Source organism: Ambystoma mexicanum, chromosome 1p (genome assembly GCF_040938575.1).
Source record: "Ambystoma mexicanum isolate Mex_15411 chromosome 1p, UKY_AmexF1_1, whole genome shotgun sequence".
NCBI classification, from domain to species: Eukaryota; Metazoa; Chordata; class Amphibia; order Caudata; family Ambystomatidae; genus Ambystoma; species Ambystoma mexicanum.
The window spans coordinates 27314188-27329034 of NC_090921.1; the positions used below are offsets into that span (position 1 = coordinate 27314188).

Sequence of the window (14847 nt, forward strand, 5' to 3'; positions counted from 1 at the left end):
CTTAAGGGAGCCCATGGTGGAAACGATGTCATCCAGTTTCGTATTAATAGAAAGGAAGCCACTCTGAACTATCTCTGTTAGTTTATCAACTTGATCACCAGGTTCAGGGTTCGAAGTCACATCAGTGGGAGAATGAGGCTCCACAATCGTGGTAGGGTTTTGACTTCCCGTGTATGCATCCATCGGGCCCTTCTTTTTGCCTGCTGGGGTTTTGGAGCCCCTTCCCGCCTTGGCTGGTTCCCCCATAATGGTATCCGCTATATTGGCTGTACCGGTGGAGCGGTCCGTTGGCTCGCCCTTGTGCAGTGTGTATGAAAAGGAACGGGATGCGGTGATCCACCCCCGACACCTGGGGGGAGCCACCCAATATGTCCGAATGAACTGTGTCTTCCCACGTACTGTGCAGCGGCAGTGCCAACTCGTGATCTTATGCAGGGGTCTGAGAATGTATGTCAGCACTGCCGGCCCCCGCAAGTTATTTCACCGGGGGATGGCCGTTCCTGGGGGCCCCCTCGTCGCCACCAACGTCCGTTTTTCCACTCTCCCTCTGCCGGGGCAGCTCCGGTCTCCCCTCTCACGGTGATGTGCAGTTTAAGATCCCCTCTCGGCGCCGCGTACAAGCTGCGTTACGGGCCGGACACCCGCCAAGCGATCAGCCCGGCGATGGACTCACCGGAGCTCCGAGCGCGGGGCCGCCTCAGGCTGAGCGCCCAACCGGTCGCGGGATCCGGTCTTCCGGCAGTGAGCCCAGCAGCGCGATCTCAGCACGGAGAGCGGCGCCGGATAGGCCTCAGGCTCCTCCCACCCGCGGCCTCTCCGCACGCCAAAGCCGCAGCGCTCGAGTGAGCTGCCCTGGTACCCGATTCTGGGTCTCGACTGCCGCAGGGGCCGGCCAATGTTCGGGTCGGGACAGCTCCGTCCCCTCCGGGCTCCGGACCACAGGAGTTGCAGGGGATATTCACGGGTAATCGGGCCAGCGATGCCTGCGTCCGGGGTACGCTGGGTAGGTCCAAAACGGATTTCTACCAACAGGATTTGTCAGTGGAGCGGGAGCTCAGCAATCAAGCGGCCATTTGTAACGTGCGCAACAGCGCCCCCGATTTTGCTTAATTCTTAATTTTAAAGTTCAGTTCACTTCGGAATTCAACATTGTGATGCTGGAAATGCATTGGCGGGACAGGGCCTCCCTGTTCTTGTTCTGTACTCCTTTTTCTTGTGTGTTCTGTGTTGTTTTCTGCCCAGGAGTCCATGGGGGACTCCTGGCAGTGCAGCACTAACTCTTTTAGGTCATGGTGAACAGACCCTTGGGATACCCCTATGGCACCCATGGGTGGGGATAAAACCCTGTACCCCTAGTGTATGTTTTTGGGCACCTGTCTGTGGCCCACAGAGAAGGGTATTGGCTGGTGGCAGCTCCATGCTGAATTTGACAGGTGCTCTGAGTATCCTCCATTATGGGATACCCAGGCCCTGTCATTGGAATCAGTTGCTTCCTGATAGAAGACAAGATGTCCCCTGTGGCCTCTTGCTTTCTATTGCCTGTTACCTTGTTTTTCCCAAAGTCCTGGGAACCACTGACTCTGTCCCTTCCCCCTGACTGGCTATTGGGTGGAAGTTCTATATATGGTATTGTGGGGAAGTCCAGACCAGACTGGCTGGAGCGTTCCTAGTGACTGTATGTTGTGGGTACACCCTTGGGGTGAGACCTGGGTGAATGGAGTGTGTGACCAATATGCACTTCATGTTATGGATGTCTGGTTTCTGGTATGTAACACAATGAATGAGACAGCCCTGCCGGAAACTGGTATGAATGCATTGTGTAGTGCTGAATGGCTGGGTACTTGTCCCAATACACATTCCTTGTTATGAGTGCCTGGAGGGAAGGGAATGGCCTGAATGCACTGTGAGCCCGATTGGCTGCTTGCCTGCTGAATGCCCTTCTGAATGAGTGGTTGCCTGAGTGTGACCCAGCAGAGTGAAAGAGAGACCAAACAGTATATCTGGGGACCTCTCACTTATGGAAATCGTTCAGAAGCTGAAGTTGAAACTTGATGCTTATTCTCGAAGACGAGCCAGAAGAAGAAGGTTAACTGCTGTTCCCTTCGACGCAATCTGAAAGCTGATGTGCCTTCAAGGAACTGATCCAAGAGAGGACCTGACTAGGAGACCTCTTCCCGAGCTACTAGGGACCATCGTGCACCAGCTAACCTTCACCAAGGCTCCCTGGAAGTCAGCCTTCGAAAGACTGTCGACCGGAGACGAGAACTGCTGAGGAAACCACAGCGCAGCACCCAGACATCGAGGCCATTGTAGTCCATCATTGTCGGCAAGGGTTCGGAGGATTTGCCGTAACCGCTGGAAGCCCGTCAAAGCCGTGTTGCCCAGAAGCGGGGAACGCTTGACGCCATACTGCCGACGACCAGAGCCTCAACGCTCCACCATTGCCTAAGAACACTTTAAATGAAGGACTCCCTTGCTCATCACCGTTGACCGATTTGTCCTGCCAGAGAAAGTCAAGGTCGCAGACGAACCGAGGAGAATCCTCCAGTGAGTTTCCCGCCACCCGAAGTCCTCAAAAGACGCAGACGAAGATCTGAAAGCCAGCCATGGCTGAGTCCCGATCGCTGATGCCAAATGCTGATGAGCCGACATCCTTGCTGAGCCTACATTCTTCATTGACTCTTTGCGGCAATGAACTATCGCCGTCGAGGGGCACTGTACGCCTCATCTTTGCAGGACGTCCACGACCGATGGTCGATGAGCACCGCCAGGACCAAAGCAGCTGCCTCAGCGCCATCGTTCACCTTTTCTTCGAGGCCCATCGACGATCCGTGGCTCCTGCCTTAACGGGAGTTCACTCAAGAAGGATCCGTCGACGACCCGTCATTGAACTCTGCTATACCAGGTACATTGGGGTAGTAGAACCTTTTAGCGGGAACCAAGACTATATTGAACAATATATGTACTGGGCTTGTTAAATTGCATTATTTACAGGTTGCCCAGGTGGGGGGGATCCTCATGCAGAACTGTGACTTAGTAGCTAGAGTACTATTCTGCCAATTGCTTAATCAGTTTGTTCTCCTCCTCTAGTCTAATGTTATTTCACTTTATTAATTGATTTGTGTGCCATTTGAAACTGTCTGCAGTTGATGCATTTTAATGGAATCAACGAGTATTTGTGATACCTCATAGAGACTGTATATATTTATCATTTTAGAATTGCCGGAGTGCAGTGTGTTCTTGTATGTGTACAAAATCAAAACCTTATTTATATAAATGGCTGTGTTTTCACTAAAATAGTGTGAACATTCCTTTGTGGGTGCTTGGGGACTACACTGTACTTAAGAACCAGCATGCGTCATCTCCTGAGAGCTAAGCCTTGATTGCTCGTCCATTGCTACCAACAATAGAGAATCTTGGCTCAGGTGCTCTGTGCTTCTACTCTTCCATATAGAGGGAAGGAGTACAGATAACCCCCTCCAGCCTTTACAAATATGCAGTACTTTTGATTTAATTTTGTTGTTTTGATTTAGTTCGGTATTCAGTGGGCATTGATTTGGCTTGCGATTCAAAATCCATTCAGCCCAATGTTCAATATTCATTCATTTTACTTTAACTTCTTCTCAATACTTTATTCAGAATAAAACCATAAAGAACACCTAAAAACAAATATACATTAAATACACATTTGACCAAAACCATCATATATCTTGGAGAATCAAGCATTTTCAAGTTAATTTAATAGACAGAGCAATAGTTCAAAACTCTTTACCAAAAATAAAGAGTAAAATGACAAGGAGAGTAAGCTCGCAGCCTCGAGAAATTCAGACATTAAGATTAAAAATCCCCATCTATAGTGCCCTTGTCCAATATCTTCATCCTAAACAATGGTGCCCTATGGAGCTATTGTGCAACTGCAAAAACAATGTGGTGCTTGTTAAAAGATCTACAGAACTTTGATAGTCGATCGGAGACCGGCTATCTTTCAGAGGGGTCTTAAATATTGAATTCTCAATTGTTTCAATTTACCACAAACAATTTGGAAGTGAACAAGAGTTTCCATGCCCAGGCCACATAGTGGGCAAATTCATGAGCCACCCTGACCCCAAGATTTAGTAAAAAAATACCAGATGGAGCGTTCCCATCCTAAACCGGATATACAAATATTTCTCATAGAGCGGCTGGATATAACCCACATAACAACCTAAGCCAAAATCTAATTTGTCCTCAATATAAGCTGATCCCAGCTTGAGTCTTCGAGCTGCGACCACCAACAGTTCTTTGTCGCATTTTTACTGTTCTCTTTACTCTGGTCAGGGCAGACTTATCCACCTTATCTGGGAAATCCAACAATGCAGCCTCATTCAGCCCCATCAGTTCCTTCTTAACATGAGCTACCCATGGGATACATTTGCCCCTTCCAACTCAGCAAATGTTTTAAAACATCTCATTAAGTCCCCAAGCTTTCCGAGCTCCACAGCCTCAACCAATAGTATACTGGATATACAGATAGCAAATTTCCTATCGCTGAAATGTCGAACTCCAAATGCAAGAGAGCCAACAGTGAACTCTGGGGCAATAGAATTAGATTTTCTTTTGGCATCTCTTCTCCACTTTCTCCAGCGCACTCCTAACCCTAACCCTCCTAACCCCAAACCCCCAGATCTCAGCACCAAAGGTTGAGGCTGTTGTTGCCTGCCTTTGATATAACTCCAAGGCTGGGGAGGTTGCTCCTCTCCCATGTTTTACAAAAAAGGAGTTGGTGGTCCCACCAAACTTTCCCAAGTTTGAACAAGTATTTGCTAATTGAAGAGACCAGCTACAGCCCTCCCAGAATCCACATCCTAAATGAACCTATAGAACATTGTCTGCTCGAATTTACTTTCTTGAACGTAAATTACTCGGACTTCCCTACACTATCAGTGTTCAGTTGCAGTCCCAAGATCTCGCATGTATCCAAGAATATGCCCAATGAGGTTTTTAATCCTTGCGGTGTGGTAAGACAGTATCATCGCATTATCAGCATAAAATGGTGCCGGATACCTGTCCTTGCCCATCTTGAGGCAGTACATACACTACAAACGCAGGGCCTTGATCACTTCTTCGCTATATATATGGAAGTGAAGGGGTGCAAGAACACATCCTTGTCTCACCCCATTCTCCACACCAAATGAATCAGTTAATTCTGCAGCTAAACTGAAGCGAACCGATGCCTTGTTATCGGTGTAAAACAACCTAATAGCAGTAATCAATTTTAAGGGAGCCCCTCTCTCGGTCATAATAGAACACTTTTTCCCCCTCGTGATTCTGTCGAATGCTCTCCTGAGATCCACAAACACAGCGTATATCTTTGATTTCAGCAGCACACTGTATTTCTGGCTCAACAGGAACAGTTGAAAACTTTGGTCGACAGTACTCTTATGACTCTGGAATCCTGCCCGGAGGTCACAAAAAGTGTTGTTGTCTTTGACCCTGATTTGTAGATGGAACAAGATTACCCTGGCATATATTTTTCCCATGCTGTCCAGGAGAGGAATGGGGCGATAATTAGCTGCTTGTTCTCTCCCTCCCCCCTTTTTATATATCGGGACCACTGTTGCATTTCTCCACGAAGATGGAACTGTCCCCAGTCTCATTAGAGCATTAAAGATTCTACACACTATTGGGCCCCAAATCAGAACCTCATCCTTGTAGAGATCAAGTGGTACCCCATCCGGTCCGGGTGCCTTTCCACTCTTTTGGCTTAATATTGCCCTCTTCACTTCCTCAATATTAAATTTAATAATTCCATCCTCGGTACCGATGGCCATACTAAGGTTCTGTATAACATTCAAGATCTCATCAGACTTGCCGTACAGATTCACGATATACGCTCGCCAGGCCCCTGCCGTAATACAGCACTGCAGATGTATGTCCCCATTTACCTCTTTGCCCACAAACAATTTCCATTAGCTCCCATCTTTCAGTCACATAATCTTTCTTTTTTGTGCTATTACAGACTTAGATTTATTTCTGGTGCCCTGAGCTGTAACTTAACCACTGCCCGGGGGGCTTTAAGACAAGATAGTATTTTATTGTTTGCATCTCTACAGGTTTGGTCATACCAACCAGAGTTAACTGTTGCAAGTTTTTGTCACTCTAGAAGCTGTATAAGCCAAACACGGGACCAGGTTCTGCATTATCTTATTAAGCTCAGTCAGTATCTCTCTGTCGGGGGCACTGCATGAGCTGATAATTACTAGATTTATATATTACAGGCTTTAGATCTTGGTCAATCACTCTGGCCCACTTCACCGGTTTCCGCGTGTGTCCATTAAGAACTATAGCTTTGGTCCTCCTCTGATCGTCGCGTGATTAATGAACTGCCATTTCAATTTGGATCCATGCGCTTAAGGGTTAATGGTCACTTTCGGCCCCCTCTAATACTCTAAAACTGCCAATCCTTAACCATTCCTTGGCAGAGCTCATGATGTAATCTATACTTGACATCCCATTATGTCTGACAAAAGTCAGTTTTGCTGGTTGATCATCTAAAAACCGACAATTGCAGGCCCTAGGCTCGATATTATTCAAATAGCGGGTGTCTCCACAGGGCATTGATGAGCCTGTCTTGGACGGTCCGCTATTAAGAGAGGAATGCCCCAGGCATAGTCCTGGTCTTCCCAGAGCCCCTCTAACTTCCCATATAGGTTCCAATTGCATATTTAGATCGCCTGCTATAATTATGGTCGTTTTTAGATGGTGGTACCTCTTCCAGGACGGGTTCAGTTCATCGATCGTACTCGCCACCTGTAATTCTGGGGATTCAGATGGTCTGTTACACATATTAAATAGCCACCTCCGGTACAGATGGCCAGAGGCTCGAGTTCCCGCATGTCTGTTGCTTGCACCGTCACTTCCCAATTGAGAGTGGAATCTAACCAGATAAGAAGCCCCCTACATGGCCTCTTTTTTGGGCCCTTTTTAGCGGGAACCGAAAATTATCTAAACCCCTGCATGTCTTCTTTATCAATAGCCCATGTTTCCTGTAGGAGGATCGGCTGGAACTTCCTCAGGAACTCAGTCTGCCCGTAACCTCCAAGATCTTCGCTTGTCCAGCGATGTTCCATGAAATGAATTGACAGCCCATATCTTACAGGGGAGGGTCAGAGTCCTGCTCCATTCAGTCCACCTCCTTCAAACCCCCATCAACTGACTCCTACATTCGATTTCCCCTTCGCTTTAATGTGGATAGAGGCAGAGGACCATTAGCTGCTGGTAAGACAATCTTCTTGCTATCCACTCCTCTCCGGATATTATATACAGCTGTGTGAGGACCAGAGACGATCAAAGTCCCCAATGGGGAAATTATCAAAAATCTATAGCTAAAATTCTGTCTACCAAGTCCAAGGACTGCAAGAACACCTGGATGTAGTCAGCATGGCAATTGGACATTGCAACCTGACAGCATCTGACTACATCTGACCTTATTATAGATAAACACCCCTAACCTGGTCTAAATCAATAAATGCTTTTGTTTTTCAATGATTCCTTATCCTCAAAGGCATTTTTGGGAGTTTCGGGACATTAATCTTTGTCACAAAAGATGGTCTTCTCTGCTGCTCCCTAAAATTTGTGTCCGGCTCAGTCCTTACCTCTTTGCTTCTGCACTCCTTTGCTGGGTAGAGGTAAGGCCTGTCCTTCCAGGTAGCCACCGTACCACCTGGTACAGGATAACAGGTAAGCACTTCGGCTACACCGAGAGCCAGGTCTCAGGAAAACAAATAACCTTGAGGGGAGGAAAACCTAAGGTGTTGAATAGCAACTCCAAGTAAGTCCTTAATCCGGGTTTTGTCTTTACAGGGTTCCTCAAATGCGGGTTTGGTATCACAGGATCCAGGAAGACACCACCAGAAACCCAGGTAAGAATCTAGAGGCTCCAGAGAGGAGCCAGCAAGGAGGAAGGGCTGCTGGCAGGTATGGACAAGATGAGAGGAAATATCGTAGGAAGGAGCGGAGCTCCAAAAAAGTAAAAGGGAGGGAAAAGGAGGCTGAGCAAGGGCTCAGAGATCACCAGAAAGGAAGGGACAGCAAGGCAGTGCAGGAGGGAGCAGCTCAACAAAGGGGAAGCGCAAGGAAGGAATCAGAGCAACCCGCTTACAGGAACAGCCAGAGAGCGTAGCAAGAATACTCACAATGGCACACTGGTGTTCCGCAAACAATTGCAACGTGACGAGCCTTGCGTGATGGTTCTATTTATTTCTGGGTAACAAAGGTTACCGTGGACGCAAACGCGATGATATCACTGCATTGCATCGGTGTCCGGGGCACAATACGGAAGCGTCTCCGAAATGACACGCAATCGGAGAAACGCCAGGCAGGTGAAAGCATGACAATTTGCTCCACTATCTTTAATTCCCATAACACCCGAGTCTCTGGTTAAATTCTGCATATTATTTTTTGGTCTTGGCTTTGCTAAACAGGACAAAGGCTGTGGGACACTCTGCATATATGCCCGCTCCACCTCACTGATGAGGCCCAACAAGGCTGAAACACGTGTCTGGGGTTGCTGTTGGTACTCTTGTTCAAAGGAGGTTTGCCTGGCATTTCGGTGCTGGACTGCCCTTTTGGGCGGGACAAAGACTGATGTGCAAATGGATATTCCTCTTTTGTGAAAAGTACAGTGAGCAAAAAGCAATGGCTGCGGACTCTCAAAGTGGGGAAAAAAACCACAGAATAGGTTATCATGCCATGTTCTTTCTAGAGAGGGGCGCCTGCTACCTTTTTTTTTTTTTTTATAAATGCCCGATTTAGTTTAGGTGGCAAAATACATTCTCAGGGTGCCTGAACATAATTACAGCGGCCCCCAGAATTAACCACAGTACTGCGCAGATCTTCACGAGTGGTCATTGTTCCATCTTTTACTTGACTGTGTCTAATACTAGGTAAGGCTCTTCTAGGGGCATCCCTTCATATGCTTTCGAGCTCCTTCTCGTCTGTATAGTAATATTTTTCTTTATTGCATTCATCTCATCGACCAAACCCTTCAAGCAGCCGCCCGGATTTTCTGCAACTAGTGACCTAATTTCTGTCAACATGTCCCTAATCTCTATTTCAAAAGAGCATCACTCACTCATGTTATTTCCGTTCTTTCCCAATATATCCATTGTGTCATTGCCTACAGGGCCATCCATAGCTTTCTCCCTTTTGTTTTTTACAACAAGCTTCTTTTTATCTACTCTCTTTGAGCCCTTAAGTGGAGCGGGAATTATTTCCTCCTTTTCCGTGAGAGCGGCGAATTTATTGATCAAAGGGACTGTCATATTCACCTCACTTACCAACACACTGTCAAGACCTTCAACCTTATTTCCATTTCCCACTCCCAATTGTGGTATTTCCACAAAAGGGCTCACTTTACCCCCCAAGTGGATGGTGGATGCCATTCAATTATACGGGGGGGCCATGCTTTGAGAACCATCTTCGCACCGTCCGTCAATGGAGAATATATCATTTTCCCACTATCCTATCCTGGCCTTTTTTTCCACTTCAAAAAGGTCTATTGAATCCTTACTTGGCCTACATACACACATTATAATCATTCGTCGCAGGCAATACAGGATCATCAAAGAAAAGCAACGGGTAGTCACTACGACCATCCACAACCAGACAAAAAATTAGACACTGCTTTCCCACCCCCCACTAAACCACCCACTGTCAGACCTTTTTTTCCATAGAATTTATTTTATCCCTGGGGCCCTCTGTCATTTAATAACCCCTTAATCTCAAATATGAGGTTATGAACTTCCTTGATAGGCTTAAACATTCTAGTTAGTTTGTTTTGCCTTCAGGAGAAATAGAGGTAGTGGCCTTCCTTTTAGACATAGTTATTATGGCCGAGACACTAGTTTCAGACAGTTTACCCAGGTGCACAGAATAAAGCACGCCTTGTTCTTCTGTAGTTCTGCTATAGTTAGCTACAGACCCACAAACAGCAAAATACCAACTGCGCCGTCGTTCACGAAGGAGGGGACCGTCCGTCCGACTGACTTTAGGGGCATCCAGAGTCTGGCTCCCCCAGCCCCCTCTATCCTGGGAACAGCGCTGTAAGGGACCAGTAGCAAACATTGGCCACCAGCCCTCGTCTGTGTGTCAGTCAATGTAAATGGTTGCGCCTGCAAAGACCAACACCCAGGGCCGCGACCCAAAACCTCAGCTAATACTCCAAGTCACCAGTCTGTCCAAATCTGAGCACCTTCAATCCTTCTCCTAAAACAATGCTGACAAAATGGGCGTTTGCCAAGCACAGGGGTGATGGATTTCCCACATTTTTCAATGTTTTTTCGCTTTGCAATGCTTTTCAGGTTTGAGTTCAACTTTAATCCATGTCGCCTTTTCCACAAATGTTTAAAAGTAACTTCTTTAAAAATGTATCTTAAAAACTGTAATTATTGAAATTTCACTATATGAAAAAGTTCATATAAAAAAAGAAAGTCAAGAGTCACAAGATAGAAAAGAAGCTAATACTTCTTAGTTGCTTTTCTCTTTTATCTTAATAAAAAGCAATGATACAGCTTAAATAGCTTAAATAAGCAGTACACCCCGCAGCAAGGCGTTAAAAGGTTGAGAAGCAGAGGGGAAGCCTATTTTCTCCAGCATGGGTCTGGCATGGATTCACATGCTCATGAATATTCCCCGTCGTCAGGCTGGGAATCCTCAGTAAAAGAAAAACAGTTTCACTTTCACTTTAAAACTGCATACTGCACCCATCCAATGACAGTCCACCGTGGAAGTGGGTCCCAAGGTGGATAGGGCACGTTCGACATCACGGAATCGAGCTCCTCCTCGAAAAGGAAATCATCTACCCCGGCTAAACTGTGTGACAAATCCGAGACGCAGCGGACGGAGGAGAAGAAGATGGAGACCGCTACTACCACACCGGTGTTAGGCAGAAGCCTCTGCAGTTCCCTTGGGGACCACTGCAAAAAGACTAAGAATACAGGAGTAAGCAGTAAACCCAATTGGTAGCAGTCTGTACCACCCAGATTTACCTGGTAGCTGTGGCTGAGCAGTCAGACCTCTCTCAAGAAGAGTAAGGCAGTATATAGAGTATACACAATAGGGCTAAAAACACAGTGGAACAAGCGAACACTGACCAGAGCTTTGCATCGAAAGTATATAATTATTTATTTAACACACACTTTAGAAAATACACTAGCACTATAAGTCAAAGCAAGTTCAAAACACAATCAGAAAAGAATTTACACCTCTCCTAGCAATTACTAGACAAGTCTAAGTTAAAACACCACTTTTTGTCAAAACAGAGGTGAGCACCTAACTTAGATGGCACTCCAATAATTAGGTTAAAAGGGGAGAAAAGGGCAGAGCATAAAAATAAAACAGTTCCCAACACTTTTCTAAGTCCAAAGCAAGTCAGTGAAGGCAGTATACACTGTAGAGCCAAAGTTCATAGGCCAGGCCCACTTTAAATGGAGCAAAGCGAAATGTGCCCAGGATCACACAGTTTAAAATGCACTAAAAGTCTTTGCAGAGTGTTCAAAAGAGGATGGGGTGATTCGGGAAGTAAAGTTAGAAGGTCTGGAGCAACCCAGTTTGAAAGCCAAGGATTTAAGGGTCAGCAATCCGAAGAAAGGGAGGCCAGTTGGAACACAGTACCTTAAAGAGAGAGGAAGCTCCAGCGGCAGCAGTTGTTCCTGGCAGTGGATGCAAGTCATGGTTTCGACCAGGGGAAGAGAAGATCCCGTCAAGGAGGAACCTTGTAGGCCTTGCACTGCCCAGGGAAGAGACCAGCCGCGGAGTTCGTCGGTAAAAGGTGCGTTCCTTTTATTCGCGGTCAAAGTGGTGAAGCTTGGCTATCCGGTCGCTGGGGTGCTTGGCACGGGCGAGTCGACCAAAAGACGTCTTTGGAAGGCGAAGGGGCGAACTGGTTGATCCCACCAGCTCAGAGGGAGAAGACTCTTCCAGCAGAAGATCTCCTCTTGTCGTCGGGAAAGTGGTGAGTTCGTTGCAGCAGGGCTTCACCGGTGGTGTCGTCAGGTTGCAGATGGCTCAGCTTCTTCCCTCATCGGAGTTCTTAGGTCCTGTGGCGACTTCTGAAGTTCCAGTCCCAAAAGCCCTGCTTTTATGCAGAAAAACCCCCATTCAACAGCCTAGCTGTCACTCACACATGCTAAGTGGTGAGCCGGGCGGCTCACCACTGGGCCAATCAGAATAGGGTGCAACTTGAGTTGCTAAGGCAACGCAGTCCAGGGTGCCAATTCCCCTCCCCACACATCCTGTGGAACCCAGACAGAGAGGAACCATTTGGAGGGGTTCTGTGGAGAAGCCCATCAAAAAGTGGAACAAAGGGCTCGACCTTGGTCAGAGTTACAGAGACAGACACGAACGCCATTTTAGAAAAGAGTTCTGGCAAAAAGACCCAACCGTGGATTTAATATTAAAAAAATAAACCGGCGGTATCTTTAACATTGCACCAAAAAGTGGTGCGTTTAAAATCAATGGGAAAATCCCATAGGAAATATTCTGGTGGAAACCACTGCCACCAGCCAGAAACTCGACAAGGGGGGACTGGACAGTGCCCCCTTGAAAACAGACCCAGGGGCAATATAATTAACCCCTTCCAGTACTTCCACAATATGATGGTTTGTACTGGTTCTGTTCAAAATTTAGGACTAGTAAAGTCAATGGTGACTTTACCTGCCCTGGGAGACAGTAGTCAGTCCCAGGGTATGGAGTCTATGTTTGGGGGTCACTATGTCACCCCTGTGTTACTGCTCTGAGGGTGCTGTGTAACACACATGAAAAACAGATGATACCCTATGGAGTAAAAAAACCCATACCACATAAGCACACAACAAGTCAGAGACATACTTCAAATCATGCCTAAGAGTGGGAGGAAAAGAGTCTCACTCTTAGCAGGAGAAAAAAACAAACCCCAAAAATCCAGCAAAGCTGCTGGGGGACTCACTAGGTTTGGGAAATTAGCCTTATAAGAGAATTCTCCCTAACGCTCACCCCCCTCACCCCCAGACTAAGGGATAGCAGGATTGAATCCACTCCTGGATGAATCTCATACCTCTTACAAACATCCTAGAGAGACCATCAGCATTTTGGTGGTGACAACCTGACCTGTGCTCAATGGTGAAATCAAACCCCCGGAGGCAGATTGACCATCTCAATAGTTTTGGGGTTTCCCCTTTCATTTGCATTAACCATCTCAAGGGTTGGTGGTCAGTCTGAATAACAAAAGTAGAACCATACAAGTATGGCCTAAACCTCTTCAGAGCCCACAAAATGGCAAAACACTCTCTTTCAATAGTTGCCCACCTTGTCTCAGGATCCTTCCGTTTTCTACTGATGAAGCAAATGGGGTGCTCCCTACCTTTCCCATCCAGTTAACTAAGGACTGCACCTATACCTGCACTGGAAGCATCTGTCTGTACAATGAGTTTGGTGGTAGTCAGGAGCTCTTAGCACTGGAACTTGACAAAGGGCTTTCTTCAGGTTTTTAACGGCCTGATTGCACTCCTCATTCCATTTGACCTTTTTAGGGAACTGAGGAGAGGAGATCACATTCAGTGGAGAAGCTATGGTCCCATAGTTCTCTATGAAATTCCTGTAGTACCCAGTGAGACCTAAGAAGGTTCTCACCTGGGTCTGAGTAGTAGGTGTTGTCCAATTTGGCACAGCTTCAATCTTACTGGGCAAAGGCCTTATTTCTCCACCTCCTACCTCATATCCAAGGTAGACCACTTTACTCTCTCCAATCTGGCATTTACTTGCCTTTATGGTCAGATTGGCCTGCTTTAGAGCCTGAAAAACATGTCCTAGGTGGTCAACATGCTCTTCCCAGGATTGGCTGAACACTGCAATGTCATCCAAGTATGCCATGCAGATGTCCTCCATCCTAGCCCAAACCTGATTTACCATCCTCTGGAATGTAGCAGGTGCATTTTTCAGTCCAAAAGGCATAACCTTAAATTGGTATAAGCCAACTGGAGTAGAAAATGCAGTTTTCTCCTTGGCAAGGTCTGTCAGGGCTATTTGCCAATAGCCTGACGTCAGATCAAATGTGCAGAGGTACTTGGCTGAACCAAGTCTATCCACCAACTCATCTGTCCTTGGCAAAGCATGGGCATCAGTCATGGTGACTGCATTAAGGGCTCTATAGTCCACACAGAATCTCAATTCTTTGGATCCTGCCTTTGGTACTAACACAACTGGGCTAGACCATGGACTAGTAGAGGGCTCTATTACCCCGAGGTCCAGCATCTTGCTGACCTCTCCTTTGATGTGGGTTCTTACATTCTCTGGCATTCTGTACCCTCTGCTTTTTACTGGCAGACAGTCACCAGTGAGTATGTCATGCTGGCCCCAAGGGGTCAAGCCTGGTGAAAGTGAGAACAGGGAGGCAAACTGATTTAACATAGATTTGCACTCCGCTTGTTGCTCAGGTGTCAGATTTGAAGAGAGATTAACTCCTTCAATCTTTTCATCCAAAGGTAGGCCTCTGAGGAGATCAGGGAGAGGTTCACTCTCGTTTTCCTCTTCTGCTGAAGCTAGAAGCAAAGCTCCTACTTCGGGTCTGGAGACATAAGCCTTCAGTCTGTTGGTGTGGAAGACTCTGGGAGCCTCCTTGGGATTGCCCAAGTCCACCAGATAGTTCACCTCTCCAGGTATTACCACAACCTTGAAGGGTCCCATCCATTTGTCTTGCAAGGCCCTCTGCCTGGTTGGTATCATAACAAGAACTAGTGGTTCTTGAGTGAACTCAACCATGTTAGCCTTTTGATCATGTCAATGCTTGACCAAAGCTTGACCAGCCTTCAAGTTATCACTAGCTTGAGCCAT

General features: G+C 46.8%; 1 protein-coding gene across 1 annotated transcript in view; it reads left to right on the top strand.

Annotated features, from left to right (window-relative positions):
• Positions 1-14847, top strand: part of LOC138581058 (uncharacterized) — a 471910-nt gene that overhangs the window by 247178 nt on the left and 209885 nt on the right. The window contains 1 exon segment of the mRNA XM_069652139.1: positions 7843-7901. Within this exon segment, the coding sequence (XP_069508240.1) occupies positions 7843-7901 (59 nt within the window).